Source organism: Aquarana catesbeiana, linkage group LG01 (genome assembly GCF_042186555.1).
Source record: "Aquarana catesbeiana isolate 2022-GZ linkage group LG01, ASM4218655v1, whole genome shotgun sequence".
Lineage (NCBI taxonomy): Eukaryota > Metazoa > Chordata > Amphibia > Anura > Ranidae > Aquarana > Aquarana catesbeiana.
The window spans coordinates 972,189,346-972,208,177 of NC_133324.1; the positions used below are offsets into that span (position 1 = coordinate 972,189,346).

At 44.6% G+C, this 18,832-nt stretch overlaps 1 protein-coding gene across 1 annotated transcript; it reads right to left on the reverse strand.

Moving 5' to 3' along the window:
- Window positions 1-4,446: 4,446 nt before the first annotated feature.
- Window positions 4,447-16,819, reverse strand: LOC141126911 (C-type lectin domain family 12 member B-like). The gene is made up of 5 exons (XM_073612972.1): window positions 15,906-16,819; window positions 14,733-14,876; window positions 14,261-14,409; window positions 8,711-8,811; window positions 4,447-4,673 (listed from the first exon to the last, which is right to left on the reverse strand). The coding sequence occupies exons 1-5, from the start codon at window positions 16,255-16,257 to the stop codon at window positions 4,568-4,570; spliced, it is 852 nt and encodes a 283-aa protein (XP_073469073.1). The 5' UTR covers window positions 16,258-16,819; the 3' UTR covers window positions 4,447-4,567.
- Between the last annotated feature and the right edge of the window lie 2,013 nt (window positions 16,820-18,832).

Genomic DNA, 18,832 nt, shown 5'->3' on the forward strand with positions numbered 1-18,832 from the left:
ATGATGCTTCAATGTACCTTGCATTAGGTCTTGGTTACCCATAGAAACTGCATTATTCCTCCTGTTTGTCTTGCCTTGTAGTGGTGGCTTTACTTCATACCCCGTATGTGCTTTACTGACCCTAGTTCTTTGGATATGCCAGTATCCATCATGTATCTGTAGCACACCATGCAGCTACGGGTGTTGAAGTTTAGTTTTTGGCCTCCCTGTAGTTAGGGAGAACACTGATGGATTAGTTAGGTCTGCTCTGGGTTCTGTTGGTATGGGCTCAATTACTTCCCCCTGTCTCCCTGGGACATGGTGGGTAGGAGAATCATGTCCCCAGCCAGCATGTTATTATCTCCCCAGCTAATCCCTGGTCAATATGGCAGGTGACCAGCAGGGACTGAAGGCAAGGGCTAGAGTCCAGAGCAGTGGCAGCTGGTGCTCAATCGGTTGGGGGTGGCAGACAGACCTGACCACAGACATCCCCCCATTGCTCCAGTCAGCCACCCCACACTAACCCTCCCCTATCCCTCGCTCGAGCCCGCCATTGCACACCATACCCACACCCCCCTCCCCCAGGCCACCTGCTTGCTCGCTCGCCCTCTGGCCCCTGTCAGGCCCCCCATTAGCCCTGCACTTACCCCATGCTGGTCACAGCTGCGGCGGCGCTTCCCCCTCCATCTCCTCTGTGTTCGGCCGTCGCTTCTCCTCCTGCCTAATCGGATCTTCAGACTCCCGGCCAAAGGGGTTTCAGGACCTGCCTCCTGATTGGCGGGGAGGAGAAACAGGAAGACATTGGTACTTCTGATCACATCTGCATTTCACTGATTTATTAACCTCTTCCTGCCCACGCGAGGCTACAGCGCAGGCCTAAATTGCTGGGAGGGCGTCTATGTACATCCTCCCTAGAATGCGCTACCTGCGCGCCCTCCTGCCGAGCACGACACGCTCTGTGATCAGCGAGTCCATAAGACTCGGCTGATCGCAGATCGGAGTAAGGGACCGAGTGGGCATTAACTGTGAAGTGCTTGGTGCAACCTGGTCAGCCTGAGAACTAGGGATGAGCCCGATGAGCTCGAACATCGGGTGTTCACCGAATAGCGAACAATTTGGGGTGTTCGTGGCAAATTCGAAAGCCTCGGAACACCCTTTAAAAGTCTATGAGATAAATCAAAAGTGTTAATTTTAAAGGCTTATATGCAAGTTATTGTCATAAAAAGTGCTTGGGGACCCGGGTCCTGCCCCAGGGGACATGTATCAATGAAAAAAAAGTTTTACAAACTGCCGTTTTTTGGGAGCAGTGATTTTAATAATGCTTAAAGTGAAACAATAAAAGTAAAATATTCCTTTAAATTTCGTACCTGGGGAGTGTCTATAGTATGCCTGTAAAGTGGCACATTTTTCCCGTGTTTAAAACAGTCCCTGCACAAAATTACATTTCTAAAGGAAAAAAGTAATTTAAAACTACTCGCGGCTGTAATGTAATGTCGGGTCCGGTAATACAGATAAAAGTCATTGAAAAAAACAGTCCATTACCAGGCCCTTTGGGTCTGGTATGAATATTAAGGGGAACCCTGAACCAAAATTAAAAAAAAAAATTGCGTGGGGGTCCCCCCAAATTCCATACCAGGTCCTTCAGGTCTGGTATGGATATTAAGGGGAATCCTGTGCCAAATTTATTTTAGAAAATGGCGTGGGGGTCCCCCCAAAAATCCATACCAGACCCTTATCTAAGCACGCAACCTGGCAGGCCGCAGGAAAAGAGGGGGGGACGAGAGAGCACCCCCCCTCCTGAACTGTACCAGGCCACATGCCCTCAACATGGGGAGGGTGCTTTGGGTAGCCCCCCAAAGCACCTTGTCCCCGTGTTGATGAGGACAAGGACCTCATCCCCACAACCCTTGCCCCTTGGTTGTGGGGGTCTGCGGCAGGGGCCTTATCGGAATCTGGAAGCCCCCTTTAACAAGGGGACCCCCAGATCCCACCCCCCATTTGAAATGGTAACGGGTACAAATGTACTCCTACCATTTTACAAAAAAAATGTCAAAATGTTAAAAAAACCACAAGACACACTTTGGAACAAGTCCTTTATTAAAAAATAAAAGGATAAAAATGTCCCACGAAGTCCATTCATCTTCTTCTCTCGCTCCGCCGACAGACCAGAAAAAATAAATAAAAAAGATCCACCTCCATGGGAGGCACCCGCCTTATGACTCTTCAGCATGATGACAGTTCTTTTATAACTGAGGGCGGGGCCAAATGGTCACATACCCGGGTGACCCCGCCCCCCTCTGATGCTTGGGGACTTCCCAATGGCTTCCTCGTGGTGTCAGAGGGGGCGGGGCCACCTGTTTATGTACCCGGATGGCCCCGCCCCCTCTGACACAACAGGGAAGCCATTGGGAAGTCCCCATGCGTCAGAGGGGGGTGGGGTCACCCAGGTACGTCACCATTTGGCCCCGTTATAAAAGAACTGTCATCGCGCTGAAGCATCATAAGGGGGGTGCCTCCCATGGAGACAGATCTTTTTTATATTATTTTTCCGGTCCGACGACGGAGCGAGAGAAGAAGATGAATGGAATTCGTGGGACATTTTAATTTTTCTATTTTTTAATAAAGGACTTTTCCCAAAGTTTGTCTTTGTGTTTTTGTGTTTGTCTTGTGTTTTTTTAACATTTTGACACTTTTTTTTGTCAAATGGTATGGGTACAATGTACCAGTTACCATTTCAAACAGGGGGGGTGGGATCTGGGGGTTCCCTTGTTAAAAGGGGGCTTCCAGATTCCGATAAGCCCCCCACCTGCAGACCCCCACAACCACTGGGCAAGGGTTGTGGGAATGAGGCCCTTGTCCCCATCAACATGGGGACAAGGTGCTTTGGGGGGCTACCCCAAAGCACCCTCCCCATGTTGAATGCATGTGGCCTGGTACAATTCAGGAGGGGGGCGCTCTCTCGTCTCCACCTCTTCTCCTGTGGCCTGCCAGGTTGCGTGCTCGGATAAGGGTCTGGTATGGATTTTTGGGGTGACCCCCACGCCATTTTTTTTTTAAATTTTGGTGCGGGGTTCCCCTTAATATCCATACCAGACCTGAAGGGTTTGGTATGGAATTTGGGGGGACCACCATGCAATTTCTTTTTTTAAATTTTGGTTTGGGGTTCCCCTTAATATTCATACCAGACCCAAAGGGCCTGGTATCGATTTTTGGGGGACCCCCATGCCGTTTTTTTCAATGACTTTTATCTGTATTGCCAAGACCCTACAATTCATTATAGCCACGAGTAGTTTTAAATGACTTTTTTCCTTTAGAAATGTCATTTTGTGCAGGGACTGTTCTAAACATGGGAAAAATGTGCCATTTTACAGGCATACTATAGACACCCCCCAGGTATGAAATTTAAAGGAATATTTCACTTTTATTGTTTCACTTTAAGCATTATTAAAATCACTGCTCCTGAAAAAAATGGCCATTTTTTTTTTGCATTGGTACATGTCCCCTGGGGCAGGACCCGGGTCCCCAAACACTTTTTATGACAATAACTTGCATATTAACCCTTAAAATTAGCACTTTTGATTTTTCATGTTCGTGTCCAATAGACTTTAAAGGTGTTTTCAGGTTTGAACAAATTTTTTGCCTGTTTGCATGTTCTGCTGCAAACCGAACCTGGGGGTGTTCGGCTTATCCCTACTGAGAACTGGTGGTGTCCGGGTAAACATAGTCATCCTCCTGGCAGGGAGAGATGGCCACCTTCAGGTTTCACGCACCAGGTGACTCGGGCCCTGAATATTCAGATGGACTTTGGGATCGCTAACTTGGACCATGAAAGAATCAAAGGGCTGTGAAAGTGGGAGCTCCGGGCGAGAAGGAGCTAAGTAGTGGTGACCAGGAGAGGCTGTGGTCTGTGGCATCCATGCACCTGTAGAAGTTGGAGTTTGGCAGAAGGAATATTTATGTTACATAGTTATACATAGTAGGTGAGGTTGAAAAAAGACACAAGTCCATCAAGTCCAACCTACAGTCAGGTCCATAAATGTTGGGACATCGACACAATTCTAATCTTTTTGGCTCTATACACCACCACAATAAATTTGAAATGAAACGAACAAGATGTGCTTTAACTGCAGACTTTCAGCTTTAATTTGAGGGTATTTACATCCAAATCAGGTGAACGGTGTAGGAATTACAACAGTTTGTATATGTGCTTCCCACTTTTTAAGGGACCAAAAGTAATAGGACAGATTAACAATCATCCATCATCATCACAATTGCTCTCCTCTCCCCTCCACCCTCCTCCGATTAGCTCTATTCCAATGTATTCTATTACAAACACTCTCGGCTCTGAGGATGGTGTAAGAAAAGTGTCTATCCTTTAATATTACAATAATCAGTACACACATCTTGATATCAATAATTTTATTACTCAAGAAATAAAACATGAACCAGCAAAATTCAAGTATGGCTTCATCTGTACTTTATATACAATTCATGCAATTCATGTTAATGGCCCAGACCAGAAACCAGAACATTCACACAGCGTTCCTCAGATCAGTGCGGTCATACAGCGTTCCTCAGATCAGTGCGGTCACACAGGATCTCTCTCACAGATCCAGTTCAGTTCGGTATAACAGTTCTCCAATGTCAGGCAATGTCCGAGCTTGGCACAGCTTCCAGTCCCTTCGGTGATATTTCTAGATAGGGGGAAAAAAATGGGTGAAAAAATTCCCACAGTCATTGTTGGGGGTTTGGGGTGCAGTAGTGGGAGAAGGAGAGAGTGGAGATCATGGAGCAATATATGTACTGGGGCCACACTGAGATACCATAGAGGGCAATGCACAGATATAATATGTTCAGTCCCACTACAGGGGAATGGGGTCACAGGAATGTTTTTAGCCCCACTGAAAGAGAGAACCATCATGGAAGGGCTGCCATAAGAGGAGTGCCATGGGTAATCTGGTCTAACAAAGGAGATCAGAGATTGATGTAATAGGAGAGTTGCCATAGGAGAGATGCCATGAAGGAGAAGCCAGGGGAGTGCATGTGGGAGATGACAAATAAGGGATGCCATAGGAGAACTACAACAGGAAAGTTCCCATTAAAGCCATATTCTATAGGAACCCTGCTATAGGAGATCAGCCTTAAGAGAACTGCCAGAGGAGTGCAGCCATAACAGAGCTGCCAAAGGAAGGATGCCGTAAGAGAACTTCCATAGAAGAGCTGCAATAAAAGAGCTTCTGTAGGAGATCTTCTGTAGTAACCATAGAAAAGCTGGCACAAGAGATCTGGGATAGAAGAACTTCACCAGGAGACATGTCCTAGGAGGGCTGCCATGGGGGAGTTACCATGAGAGAGCTGCTATAAGGGAGCTGCCATAGGAAAGCTTCTAAAGGAGTACAACCATAGGAGAGTTACCATAAAAGGAGTGCCAACGGAGATCTGCTATAGGAGAGGCACCAGAGGAGGAAAACCATAAGATAGCTGCCATAGGAGAGGCACAGGAAAAGGAGTGCCATAAGAGAGCTTCCACAGGAGAGGTGCCAGAGGACTAGTGCCACAAGAGAGCAGCCATAGGAGAGGTGGCAGAAGAGGAGTGCCATAAGAAGGTTGCCATAGGAGAGGTGCTGTAAGGTAACCAGATTCACAGCACCAGAAAACCAGTGCGGCTTATGCTCCTATTCGTGTGTATGTGCATTATTCACATGCTAATACTTCTAAGCAAAAATGTACTATTAATGTTCATCATGCTCCCATTTGTGTGTGCACTTGCACATGTACACACGCACATGCGCATACGGATTAGCGCCCAGTTGCCTTTTAAACTGGCTTGTCACCATGAGCAGTTGCTGAATGGTCTTCAGCTTGTTCCTCTATTACTGTGACCTGGTCCATATAACCTGCTTACCTGTGTATGACCCGGCTTCCTCCTGGATTCTGCCTTTGCTCCTGCATTAACCTTGTTCACCTGATCTCCCTGACCTCAACCTGTTTACTGGACTTAACTTTGCCTGCTGATTTTGTACTGCATTGCCCGACTGTTACAGACCTTAGCTTGCATCCCGGACTTGCTTTGTCTGCTGACTTGGTCTCTTGTTCCCGGCTGCTGCTGGTCACTGCCTGCATACCATCTGCTTCATCCACCTAAGAGCCTACTTTACCAGCCAGCAACTTTGGCACTCATGCCACTCTGTGCCCTCACACTCTGTTTCCACCTCCAGGTGTGTTTGGCAGGAGGTGCAAGAGAGGCCTTCACATCATTCCAGTTGTCACCAGGTACATCATAGGTGCCAAAACAGAATTGCCATAAGAGCTGCCATAGGAGAGGTGCCAGAGGAGTAGTACAACAAGAGGGCAGCCATAAGAGAAGGTCCAGAAGAGGAGTCCCATAAGAGAACTGCCATGGGAGAGGTGCCAAAAGAGGAGTGCCATAGGAGAGGTGCCAGAAGAGGAGTGCCATAATAGAAATGCCATAGGAGAGCTCCAAGAAGAGTAGTGCCATAAAAAAGCTGCTATAGGAAAGGTGCCAGATGAGGTGTGCCATAAGAGAGCTGCCATGGGAGAGGTGCCAAAAGAGGAGTGCCATAGGAGAGGTGCCAGAAGAGGAGTGACATAATAGAAATGCCATAGGAGAGGTGCCAGAGAGGCTTTCACTGCATTCCAGTCATCACCAGGTACGTGATAGGTGGCTAAAGAGGAGTGCCATAAGAGAGCTGCCATAGGAGAGGTGCCAGAAGAGGAGTGCCATAAGAGAGCTGCTAAAGAAAAGGTGCCAGGAGAGGAGTGCCAAAAGAGAGGTGCCAGATGATGAGTTCCATAAGAGAGTTGCCATGGGAGAGGTGCCAAAAGAGGAGTGCCACAAGAGAGCAGCCATAGAAGAGGTGCCAAAAGAGGAGTGCCATAGGAGAGGTGACAGAAGAGGTGTGCCATAAGAGAGCAGCCATAGAAGAGGTGCCAGAAGAGGAGTTCCATAGGAGAGGTGCCAGAAGAGGAGTGCCATAATAGAAATGCCATAGGAGAGCTCCAAGAAGAGTAGTGCCATAAAAAAGCTGCTATAGGAAAGGTGCCAGATGAGGTGTGCCATAATAGAGCTGCCATGGGAGAGGTGCCAAAAGAGGAGTGCCATAGGAGAGGTGCCAGAAGAGGAGTGACATAATAGAAATGCCATAGGAGAGGTGCCAGAGAGGCTTTCACCGCATTCCAGTCATCACCAGGTACATGATAGGTGGCTAAAGAGGAGTGCCATAAGAGAGCTGCCATAGGAGAGGTGCCAGAAGAGGAGTGCCATAAGAGAGCTGCAAAAGAAAAGGTGCCAGGAGAGAGTTGCCATGGGAGAGGTGCCAAAAGAGAAGTGCCACAAGAGAGCAGCCATAGAAGAGGTGCCAAAAGAGGAGTGCCATAGGAGAGGCGACAGAAGAGGTGTGCCATAAGAGAGCAGCCATAGAAGAGGTGCCAGAAGAGGAGTTCCATAGGAGAGGTGCCAGAAGAGGAGTGCCATAATAGAAATGCCATAGGAGAGCTTTAAGAAGAATAGTGCCATAAGAAAGCTGCTATAGGAGAGGTGCCAGGAGAGGAGGGCCATAGGAGATGTGCCAGGTGAGGAGTGCCATAAGAGAGCTGCCATGGGAGAGGTGCCAAAAGAAGAGTGCCATAGGAGAGGTGCCAAAAAAGGAATGCCATAATAGAAATGCCATAGGAGAGCTCCAAGAAGAGTAGTGCCATAAGGAAGCTGCTATAGGAGAGGTGCCAGGAGAGGAGGGCCATAGGAGAGGTGCCAGAAGAGGAGTGCCACAAGAGAGCAGCCATGGAAGAGGTGTGCCACAAGAGGAGTGCCACAAAGGAGCAGCCATAGAAGAGGTGCCAGAAAAGGAGTGCCATAATAGAAATGCCATAGAAGAGCTCCAAGAAGAGTAGTGCCATAAGAAAGCTGCTATAGGAGAGGTGCCAGGAGAGGAGGGCAATACGAGAGGTGCCAGATGAGGAGTGTCATAAGAGAGCCGCCATGGGAGAGGTGCCAAAAGAAGAGTGCTATAGGAGAGGTGCCAGAAGAGCAGTGCCATCATAGAAATGCCATAGGAGAGCTCCAAGAAGAGTAGTGCCATAAGAAATCTGCTATACGAGAGGTGCCAGGAGAGGAGGGCCATAGGAGAGGTGCCAGAAGAGGATTGCCACAGGAGAGCAGCCATAGAAGAGATGCCAGAAGAGGAGTGTCATAGGAGAGGTGCCAGAAGAGGAGTGCCCAAATAGAAATGTCATAGAAGAGCTCCAAGAAGAGGAGTGCCATAAGAAAGCTGCTATAGGAGAGGTGCCAGGAGGGGAGGGCCATAGGAGAGGTGCCAGACGAGGAGTGCCATAAGAGAGTTGCCAAAAGAGGAGTGCCATAGGAAAGTTGTCTAAAAGAGATGCTATAGTAGATCTTCTATAGGAGAGTTCCATATGGGAGCTGACATGAGAGACCTGTGATAAGAGAGATGCCATATGGGAGCTACCACAAGAGATCCCTCATAGGAGGTCTGTCATGCCCCGGACTGCTAACAAGTAATAACACCACTTATGTGTACTTACTCATTGATTTCTCATCTGCTTTCAAGGTTCAGTAAAGAGAAATAAACTGTTCTGTCCTCCAATCAGAGGGTGCAAATCTTTGTGGAGGAAGAGGTGGGAGGAGCATGACATCAAACAGAGAATATTTGGTGTCTACTGCGTGAGAAGAAAAAAGCCCTGTGATACTTACTCCATGCTGCCATCTGTCCATCTTCCTGTCCACACTCCACCATGGATGTTATAATGGGTTAATCCGACCCAGAATTCCTTTCTTTTGAAGGTCACCAGTGCCTGGATAACACAATACACAACAGATTATATATTGTATTCCCATCACCTTCCATTGGCTCCAGACAACAGTATTCCACCTGGTCATATAAATAATATACAAACCCTAAGGCTACTACTGTTATGTGTCATTGGTATGTTCTACATCTCTGTATCCTTATACTAGACTCATATACAGGACCAATCATATACAGCAAGGCTCAAAATTTAAAGTCCTGAGCTACTAGCCAGGCCTTAAGAGTCAGGCCTCATGTACACTGCTGCTGGTAAATGGACGTTCAGAGGCAGTTGATTAAATGAATGAAATCATTCATTTAATGTCATTTTTAGGCAGTTGCGTTTATAGGCTTTTCTTTGAAGGCAAAAAAATTAGTTCAGACGCTGAAGTTTCTGACGTTTCAGATGCGAAACGCCGCTAAATGCGGCAAAACGCGGCAAAACGTGGTACCGGCATTTTGCCGCAAATTCATTTATAAGCGTTTTTACAGGTGCCCTATTTTTTAACATTACAAAACTTAAAAATGATAGCAAATGATAAAAAAAACACTAAAAAAAAATGAAAAATGTGTAATTGCTTGCTATGCTTCATAGACAATTTATATACCTCTAATGAGCCCATGATCCAAACCAATACACCACTAGCATTGCTGTTAGCCAAAGTATAATTGGAATTTGACCTATATGTTGTTAGATTTCAACCAGATGACCCCACCATTGAGCTTCAACCCTGACTTGATCAAACAGAGTTGCAAGAAATTTAGGGTTAGGGGTTAGGGTTAGTGTTTCCTATTAGGGTTAAGGGTTATGGTTAGGGTTTTCCCCTTGAAGAACAAGTTAGGGTTAGGGTTTCTGGTTAGGGTTAGGGGTTAGGGTTTCCCATTAGGGTTACGGGGTAATGGTTAGGGTTTTCCCCTTGAAGAACAAGTTAGGGTTTCTGGTCAGGGTTAGGGGTTAGGGTGTCCAGTTAGGGTTAGGGGTTAGGGTTTCCCATTAGGGTTAGGGGGTTAGGGTTTTTCCCTTGAAGAACAAGTTAGGGTTAGGGTTTCCGGTAGACATGTGCAAACTGAAATATTTCGTTTCGGAATTTTGTTTTCGCCCGAAAAATACATTTATTTAGTTACTCCCGAAATTCGTTTTTATTTATTTTGTTTAGTTAAAAAATGCATTCGTCCGAAAATCCGAAATAATTAAGGTTGAATCTGTCATTGAAGGCTTATGGTGTCTGTAGAATGTTCTAAGAAGATTCGACGGAGCAGCTAAACTGTATGACGCCGCAATCGTACATTTCCGGTCGATATGTTCCACCTACAAGCTATAGTAGAATTCTAATGTATGACACTAGTAATAATTATATTTATTAATTATCATTACTAGTCAACCAACATTAGAATTCTTCTATAGCCTATGGGCGGAGCATTTGACCATAAATGTACGCTCGCGGCGACTGCTTCGTCGAATCTTCATGTCGAATCTTTTCTCTCTATGTAGAATAATCTTCGACTAATAGAACTAAGGTTAGGCACATTCGACCACAGGTTCTATGGACACAAATCGCTATTGTCAGCATCATGTCGGATCTCCTATCTATATCGAACTGTTGTCGCAACGAAAACGAAAATAAAACATATGTTTATGTTGGATCTTTCGGTTTTCAGATTCTGCACATTCGTTATCGTTTGTGAAAACGATTACGAAAATACCCGAAATTCGGATGAAAAGGCATTCGGACGAAAACTAATGCACACGTCTAGTTTGCAGTTAGGGTTAGGGTTCCTAGTTAGGGTTTCCCATTAGGGTTAGGGGGTTATCGTTAGGGTTAGGGTTTTCCCCTTGAAGAAAAGGTTAGGGTTAACTCCTTGAAGAAAAAGTTAGGGTTAGGACTTCCAGTTAGGGTTTAGGGTTTCCGGTTAGGGTTTCCCGTTAGGGTTAGGGGGTTATGGTTAGGGTTTTCCCCTTGAAGAACAAGTTTGGGTTAGGGTTTCTGCTTAGGGTTAGGGTTTCTGGTTAGGGTTTCCTATTAGGGTTAGGGGGTTATGGTTAGGGTTAAGGTTTTCCCCTTGAAGAACAAGTTAGGGTTAGAGTTTCCGGTTAGGGTTTCTGGTTAGGGTTAGGAGTTAGGGTTTCCCATTAGGGTTAGGGGTTATGGTTAGGGTTACGGTTTTCCCCTTGAAGAACAAGTTAGGGTTTCTGGTTAGGGTTAATTAAATATATTTACAAAATTTAGCATAAAAAAGACAAAATACATGATTAAAAAAAATGAGATTACATATACGGCTTATAAAAAAAAATAAACAAAAAAATATACTAATGAATTGCATTGAATTTAAAAATTAAATACATAAAATTTCCATTTTTTCCTCACATATGCTCATTATGGAATCCATAGTAAAAGCACCGAAATTGAGGTAGATACAAGTACACTGCTGCTCTTTCAGCTGCTGCTACTCACTCTGGCTTCACAGAATGGCTGAAATAGTTAAATAATATAGTTTTTTGGGCTTTGGGAGGGTCCTATGATGTTATCTTAAATAAACGCTCCTAGATGCAAACGCAGCAAAGCGCGGCATGCAAACGTTGCAAAACAAGCGTTTTTAAACGCAGGTTTGAAGCTGTCAAAAAATGTGTTCAGTGGAGGTTGCCTCAGTGTCCTATGTACATTAAGCCTTACTGGCCACCAGTTACCTGATCCAACCCCTACCCTGCCCCACTCCTACTTTCGCCCTAAACACGCCCTCTTAAATTATCTCATGAAACGTCACTGTTAAATGTTTCATGGAGAATTAGGTAAATAAATATTAACATTAACAACTCCACTTGCCAACCAGCCGCCGCAGTTACACTGCGGCAGGTCGGCTCTCCTGCGCGAACCGCCATTCCAGTTCCATGCATGTGAGACTGCGGGTGCACGCGCGTGGGTCCAGTGGACTCGATGTCCGCTTGCCGCCCGCTATCACTGTGCACAGAGGCAGAACGGGGATCTGCCTATGTAAACAAGGCGGATCCCCGTTCTGACAGGGGAAATCTCAGAGATCTGCTGTTCCCAGTGATCGGGAACAGCAATCTGTGATGTCCCAGGCAGCCCATCCCCCACACAGTTAGAACATACTCAGGGAACACTTAACCCCTTGATCACCCCCTAGTGTCAACCCCTTTCCTGCCAGTGTCATTTATACATTGATCAGTGCATTTTTATAGCACTGATCAATGCAATAATGTCACTGGTCCCCAAAAAGTGTCATTTGGGGTCAGATTTGTCAGCCGCAATGTCGCAGTCTCTCTAAAAACTGCAGATTGCCACCATTATAAGTAAAAACAATAATAAAAAAAAGTTCTTAAATCTATCCCATAGTTTGTACATGCTATAACTTTTGCGCAAACCAATCAATATACGTCTATTGCGATATGTAGAAGAATACATATCGGCCTAAACTGATGAATATTTTTTATATATATATATATATATATATATATATATATATATATATATATATTTTTTTTGGATATGTATTATAGCAGAAAGTAAAAAATAAAAATGTTCTTCAAAATTGATGCTCTTTTTTTGTTTATAGCTCAAAAAATAAAAACCGCAGAGGTGATCAAATACCACCAAAAGAAAGCTCTATTTGTGGGAAAAAAAGGACGTAAATTTTGTTTGGGTACAACGTCGCAAACAGTGCAATTGTCAGTTAAATTGACGCAGTGCCATATCGCAAAAAATGGCCTGGTCATTAAGGGGGTATATGCTTCCAGGGCTGAAGTGGTTAACATAAAGCATATCAGTGCCCATCAGTGCAGCCTCATCAGTGCCCATCAGTGCCCATCAGTGCAGCCTATCAGTGCCCATCAGTGCAGCCTCATAAGTGCCCATCAGTGCAGCCTCATAAGTGCAGCCCCATCAGTGCAGCCCCATCAGTGCAGCCTCATAAGTGCCCATCAGTGCAGCCTCATAAGTGCCCATCAGTGCAGACTCATAAGTGCAGCCCCATCAGTGCAGCCTCATAAGTGCAGCCCCATCAGTGCGGCATATTAGTGCCCATCATTGATGCCTCATCTGTGGCCATCAGTGCCTCCTCATCAGTGGTCATCAGTGCAGCCTCAACAATGCCCATCAGTGCAGCCTCAACAGTGCCCATCAGACAGAGGATCAGGCATTCGGGAGTTAGCCTTCGTTGCTGGCGGAGCGTTGGGGTCCTGTGGTGTGGCGGGTGGGTGATTGACGATGGATCTACATCGAGGGACATTGTTTTCTTATTTTTTACTTTTTTCATAAAGGAATTGGCAAAAACAGGTTACTGTTTTTATTTTTTTTTTACACTCTTTTCGGTGAATGAGTAGAGATACAATGTACCCCATACACTGGGGGCCCCCCTTGTTAAAGGGGGCTTCCAGATTCTGATAAGTCCCCTGCCCGCAGACCCCCAAAACCACCACCCAGGGTTTTCGGGAAGAGGCTCTTGTCCCCATCAACATGGAGACAAGGTGCTTTGGGTACATGTGGCCTGGTATGGTTCAGGGGGGGATAGTGCTCACCTGTCCCCCCTTTCCTGGCTTGCCAGGCTGTATGCTCAGATAAGGGTCTGCTATGGATTTTGGGGGGACACTACGGCATTTTTTTTTACATTTTGGTGTGGGGTTCCCCTTCAAATCTTTTTGGATGGTATGGATTTGGGGGGGGGGGGGGGGCACGCCAGTTTGTTTCCGTTTAATTGTCTATTGCTGGCAAATTCGGCAATGTTTTTGTTTTACATTTCGCCGTCAGTGAGGAAGCCCACTAACAGCTGATGACTAATCCGTTCTTAAGGACGCGACGACCGGTTTCCTGGCCCTGCGTGATACGTACCTATCACTCACTGTGTTCATTCATAACTGAAGTATAGTAAACTGTGTTTATGCTTCGGTTTTTGAATGAACAGGAGGCTATTCAGCACATAGCACCAAATCTCTGACCTCAGTCCCTTTCTCTGTCCCAGAAATGAGACATCAGGTGTCTGTTTAGACCCCTAATATATTGCAACAAAGCCCACCAATGGCCGTCCACTGCTCTACTGACTAACACCATCTTCTATCTTACTGACACCAACCTCTGCCCTACCGACATCAACCTCTGCCCTACCGACACCGCCCACTGCCCCACAGTCAACTGCCCTGCCAACACCATCCTCTGCCCTACCGACACCGTCCACTGCTCTACTGACACATATGTGTGTTTGAGCTTTGGGGTGCACACCCTAATGCAATTGGCTGCACAAAACTATGTCCTTGTCATGCTGTAAACATAATTGTTCACTTAGATTGCTTTTAGGCTTACTACCGATTTTGTGTTCCATCTAAAAATAGTCACACATATGTCATTTTATCCTTTGTACAACAACATCTAATTTTTTTAACTGTATGATTTTTTGTGTTTCTACAGTTTTTTGATGTTCTTTGCTAAAAAATTCCCATCACTGACCCGTATAATCTCCTCCTTTATGGTGGCCAGTCTGGAGCCACGTTCTGCACAGTCTTTATCACTTAATGACCGGGATTTCTTGTTCTCAGAGAAGAAATAGCATTTATCATTGATGGTGATCCAAAGATCCGGACATCTAGAACACCGTTCTGTAATATGGAATAATAGAGACAGTCAGTAATAATGAAGAGACAGCCGGACACAGGAGAGACCGTCCTGTAATATGAAATAATAGAGACAGTCAGTACTGATAGAGAGACAGCCGGACACAGGAGAGACCGTCCTGTAATATGGAATAATAGAGACAGTCAGTAATGATGAAGAGACAGCCGGACACAGGAGAGACCGTCCTGTAATATGGAATAATAGAGACAGTCAGTAATGATGAAGAGACAGCCGGACACAGGAGAGACCGTCCTGTAATATGGAATAATAGAGACAGTCAGTAATGATGAAGAGACAGCTGTATTACCTCGTTGAGTGGGATCTCTCTGGAGGCAGATTTGCTCACATTGGTCACATTGTTGGCTTCTGTTCATCAGCAGATCTGTTTTCAGTTCTTCCTCTGACACACATAGAAGGGAACTGTCGTCTCTCCTGACTTCTCTCTCTCTTCCTGTGATACACATTCATCATTAAGAACAATTTGCAACAATGTGAAGACGGGACTGCAGCCTCTTGTCGGTCTCCTGTTTATAAAAAACTTTCTGCACAGTATTATCCAGAGGACTGTTACTCCTCAGATGGTATATAATGGTGCACAGTGGGGTTGGGTGATCACTCTGGTCATTAGTAGGGATGAGTCGAACACTCCCCGGTTCGCTTCACAGCAGAACATGTGAACAGGCAAAACATTTGTTCGAACACACGAACACCGTTAAAGTCTATGGGACACGAACGTGAAAAATCAAAAGTGCTAATTTTAAGGGTTAATATGCAATTTATTGTCATAAAAAGTCACTTTACAGGCATACTATAGACACTCCCAGGTACGAAATTTAAAGGAATATTTCACTTTTATTGTTTCACTTTAAGCATTATTAAAATCACTGCTCCCGAAAAATGTCCATTTTTAAAACTTCTTTTTGCATTGATCCATGTCCCCTGGGGCAGGACCCGGGTCCCCAAACACTTTTTATGACAATAACTTGCATATTAACCTTTAAAATTAGCACTTTTGATTTCTTCCATAGACTTTTAAAGGGTGTTCCGCGGCTTTCGAATTTGCCGCAAACACCCCAAATTGTTCGCTATTCGGCGAACGGGCGAACAGCCAATGTTCGACCCGAACAGACAGCCCATCCCTAGTCATTAGTCCTGGTGCTGGTCTGAAAACACAACCCCAGGAGACAAAACTGCCAGCAGACCTGGCTTGAATTGGCAATGACCCATCCAAAATATCCACCAGATAAGAGACCTTCCCATTCAGGGAAAATCTGGTCTCCAAAACAGGGACAACTGGAAATGATCAGACCTGGAACCAGCTGTGAGAGAAAAGTATTAGTAGCAAGAGCCATCAACACCTAGAAGTCACCGATCTTCCTGGGTAGACGTGTCTTATACAACTCAGAATCCCTGCACCAGTTTATCTCTCAATGCATTTAGTATGTACAATCAGGCCCACCCCTGAGGGTTTTTTTATTACCTGAAATGACTAGTACTATCAGGACTGACAGTAGAAGGACACATGTCAGCAGAAATGCCAAGATCAATGCAGGAACCAGACAACCATAGCGGGATGCTCCATAGACCACATGCTTTCTTCTGGATGATGTGAGGTCCACATGCTGAGAGATGTTTGTTGTAGGACTGATGCTGGGTGGTGCTGGGAACAGATTTTCATACATATAAGATTCCTGGTGCTTAGAATTAGATGCTGTAGGGATAATATACAGGGTGCTGGATTTAGAGCCCACAACCTGACTGTCAGATTCTGGAAATACACAGAATACATAAAAATGATGGATGGCTGGAGGAAGAATGGTGAACAGGAACATCACACCAAGAGGTTAGAATCCAAAATTGTTTATTCCACTAAAATAGTTTCATCAAGATCAGTAGGTGCAGCCACAGTATTTCAGGGTGTCCCAGAATAGTCCCATTCATCAGTGATGTGCAGATTGAGTCATGGCATTTGGTTTGAATGAGGGTGATTGGGTTTGGTAATGGCATTTCGGTTTGGTAAGTATGTCTCAGGTTAAGTACATTTAGGCTTGATAAAAACATTTGGACTGGAATGGAATGTTTGGGTAACGATACTTGGGTTCAGTTGGGGTGATTAGGTTGGGTGAAGATGCATATCTTGGATGAGGGATTTGATGAGGATTGTGGGCTGTGTAAGGGTGTTTTGGTTGAGTGAAGGATTTGGTCCAGGAGTGGCTTTTAGTTGGTTGAGATTGAGATGTTTGGATTTCATGAGAGTGTTATGTTGGATGAAGGAATTAGGGTTGAGGTGATGGGTTTGAAGTAGAGTAAGGTGTTTGGTTTAAGTGAGGGTGTTTGGATTTGATTAAGACATTTGGGTTAGGAAGGAATGTCTTCACAAAAGAGAGAACAGGACAAAGTTGACTTCTGGGATGCCAACAGAAGACTCATAAATAAAATGAATATATTATTATTCCAAATATATCTAAAATATAATTCATAAAAGACAAAGCCAAAAAAATTACCCTTTATTAGACCCCTCCCATAGAATAAGCCTGGACAAGGCATTGGGGCTTACAGGATATACACTGTGGGACTTATCTTAATCTTTTTGAAGAGTGAACAATCTTTGCACCTGTATGACTGACGTTTGTTCGCTTCTGAGTGAATAATTATTGGCTATCCAACAATCACCTTTTCCATTAATATTGTTGATATTTGGATTTGCAACTTCACTCTATACCTGTTCCTAGATCATCCAGGCTTTTATGTGCAAATATCATAGCAGGTTAAGAGCTTTGCCATCCCATTTTTGACTCCCACACCTGCCCCCAGGGAGAGATAGCAATTGCCTTTGGCCATGCTGCACCATCCCCCATTTGTGTTATGATCTATACAGTTTGCTTCCCTCGCCTCCTGAAGAAACGGGATGCTCCTGCGAAATGCGTTGAGATGAAGCAAGATTACCCACCCATGGATGACACCTTAATTATTTATGGTTTAATGTATTGTGAATTATTCAGAATAATTGATGCTCTAGGTGTCTGTTATTCTGTGGGAGGGGTCTAAGGGAAGGTCTTTTTACTGACTTTGTCTTTTATGAACTCTGTTTTTAGATATATTTGGAATAATAAAAATATATGAATTTTATTTATGAGTCTTCTGTTGGCACCTCAAAAGTTCACCTTGGCCCCTTTTCCTTTTTTTAATACACTTTAGGGCATTGTTGCTCTTTTGGCAATCCTTGACTTTACATAAATGATCAAGGTAAGGATGTCTTGATTAGGTAAAGACTTTAAGGTTGAATAAAAATGGTTTAGTCTTGGTGAAATTTGGGTTCAGTAGCAATGATCAGGTTGACTGAGGATACAGTGTATATATGGCAAAAGAAAAAAGTGTGCTGTCTCTTTAAGTGACCATCAACTGAGAAACATGAAATACATTTCCACAAATGAACATTTGCTAAATACCATTTCATAACAATTGAAAAACTCAGCAAAATGAGCAAATTTGTAAATTAAACTAATATACTCTCTATTCCCAAAAGTATTGGGACGCCTGCCTTTACACGCACATGAATTTTAATGTCATCCTGGTCCTAGTGGCCCACCCTTTACAGCTATAACAGATTCAACTCTTCTGGGAAGGCTATCCACAAGGTTGATCAATACCATTTCATAACAAATGAAAAACCCATCAAATTAGCAAATGAAACTAATATAAGTCAATAAAAAAAAAAAAAAATCATAAATAGTAATAATAATAATAATTAATACAATAATGTCTATGGGAATGTTTGACCATTCTTACAGAAGAGCATTTGTGAGGTCAGGCACTGATGTTGGATGAGAAGGCCTGGCTTGTAGTCTCCGCTCTAATTTATCCCAAAGGTGTTTTATCGGGTGTCAGGGCTGGGCTCAGCCCTTCCTTCTCAAAGCTGGCCGCTCAGCTGTTGGCCAATTGCCAGCTCCTATCTCTCCACATTGACTCACCTGTTGATGATATCCTGCTTGCCAGTCCTACCTACTTAAGCCATCCAGTCCAGATGATCTCTGCTTTCACCTTGCTCGCATCTCTAGAGACGCTCTCCTGTGCTCCTGTTAAAGACTTGCTTGGCTGACATTCCTTCTGTTCGCTTCAAAGGTTTTGCACTATGTCATATATGGTGTTTTGCACATGGTAATTTTATTTAGCGCTGCACTTTTAGGAAATACGAGGTCCATAAAGACATGGATGAGCGAGTTTGGGGTGGAGGAACTTGACTGGCCTGCACAGAGTTCTGATCTCAACCCGATAGAACACCTTTGGGATGAATAAGAGTGGAGACTGTGAGCCAGGCCTTCTCATCCAACATCAGTGCCTGACTTCACAAATGTGCTTCTGGAAGAATGGTCAAACATTCCCATAGACACCCTCCTAAACCTTGTG

What these genes read in the sequence shown, in the direction of transcription:
- LOC141126911 (XM_073612972.1), bottom strand. Translation starts at nt 16,257, where the DNA reads ATGTTCCTGTTCACCATTCTTCCTCCAGCCATCCATCATTTTTATGTA. An exon ending in GAGAGATCCCACTCAACGAG is followed by an intron (nt 14,410 to 14,732) that starts GTAATACAGCTG and finishes TCCATATTACAG; the next exon opens with AACGGTGTTCTAGATGTCCG. An exon ending in TGGACAGATGGCAGCATGGA is followed by an intron (nt 4,674 to 8,710) that starts GTAAGTATCACA and finishes CCCCCTATCTAG; the next exon opens with AAATATCACCGAAGGGACTG.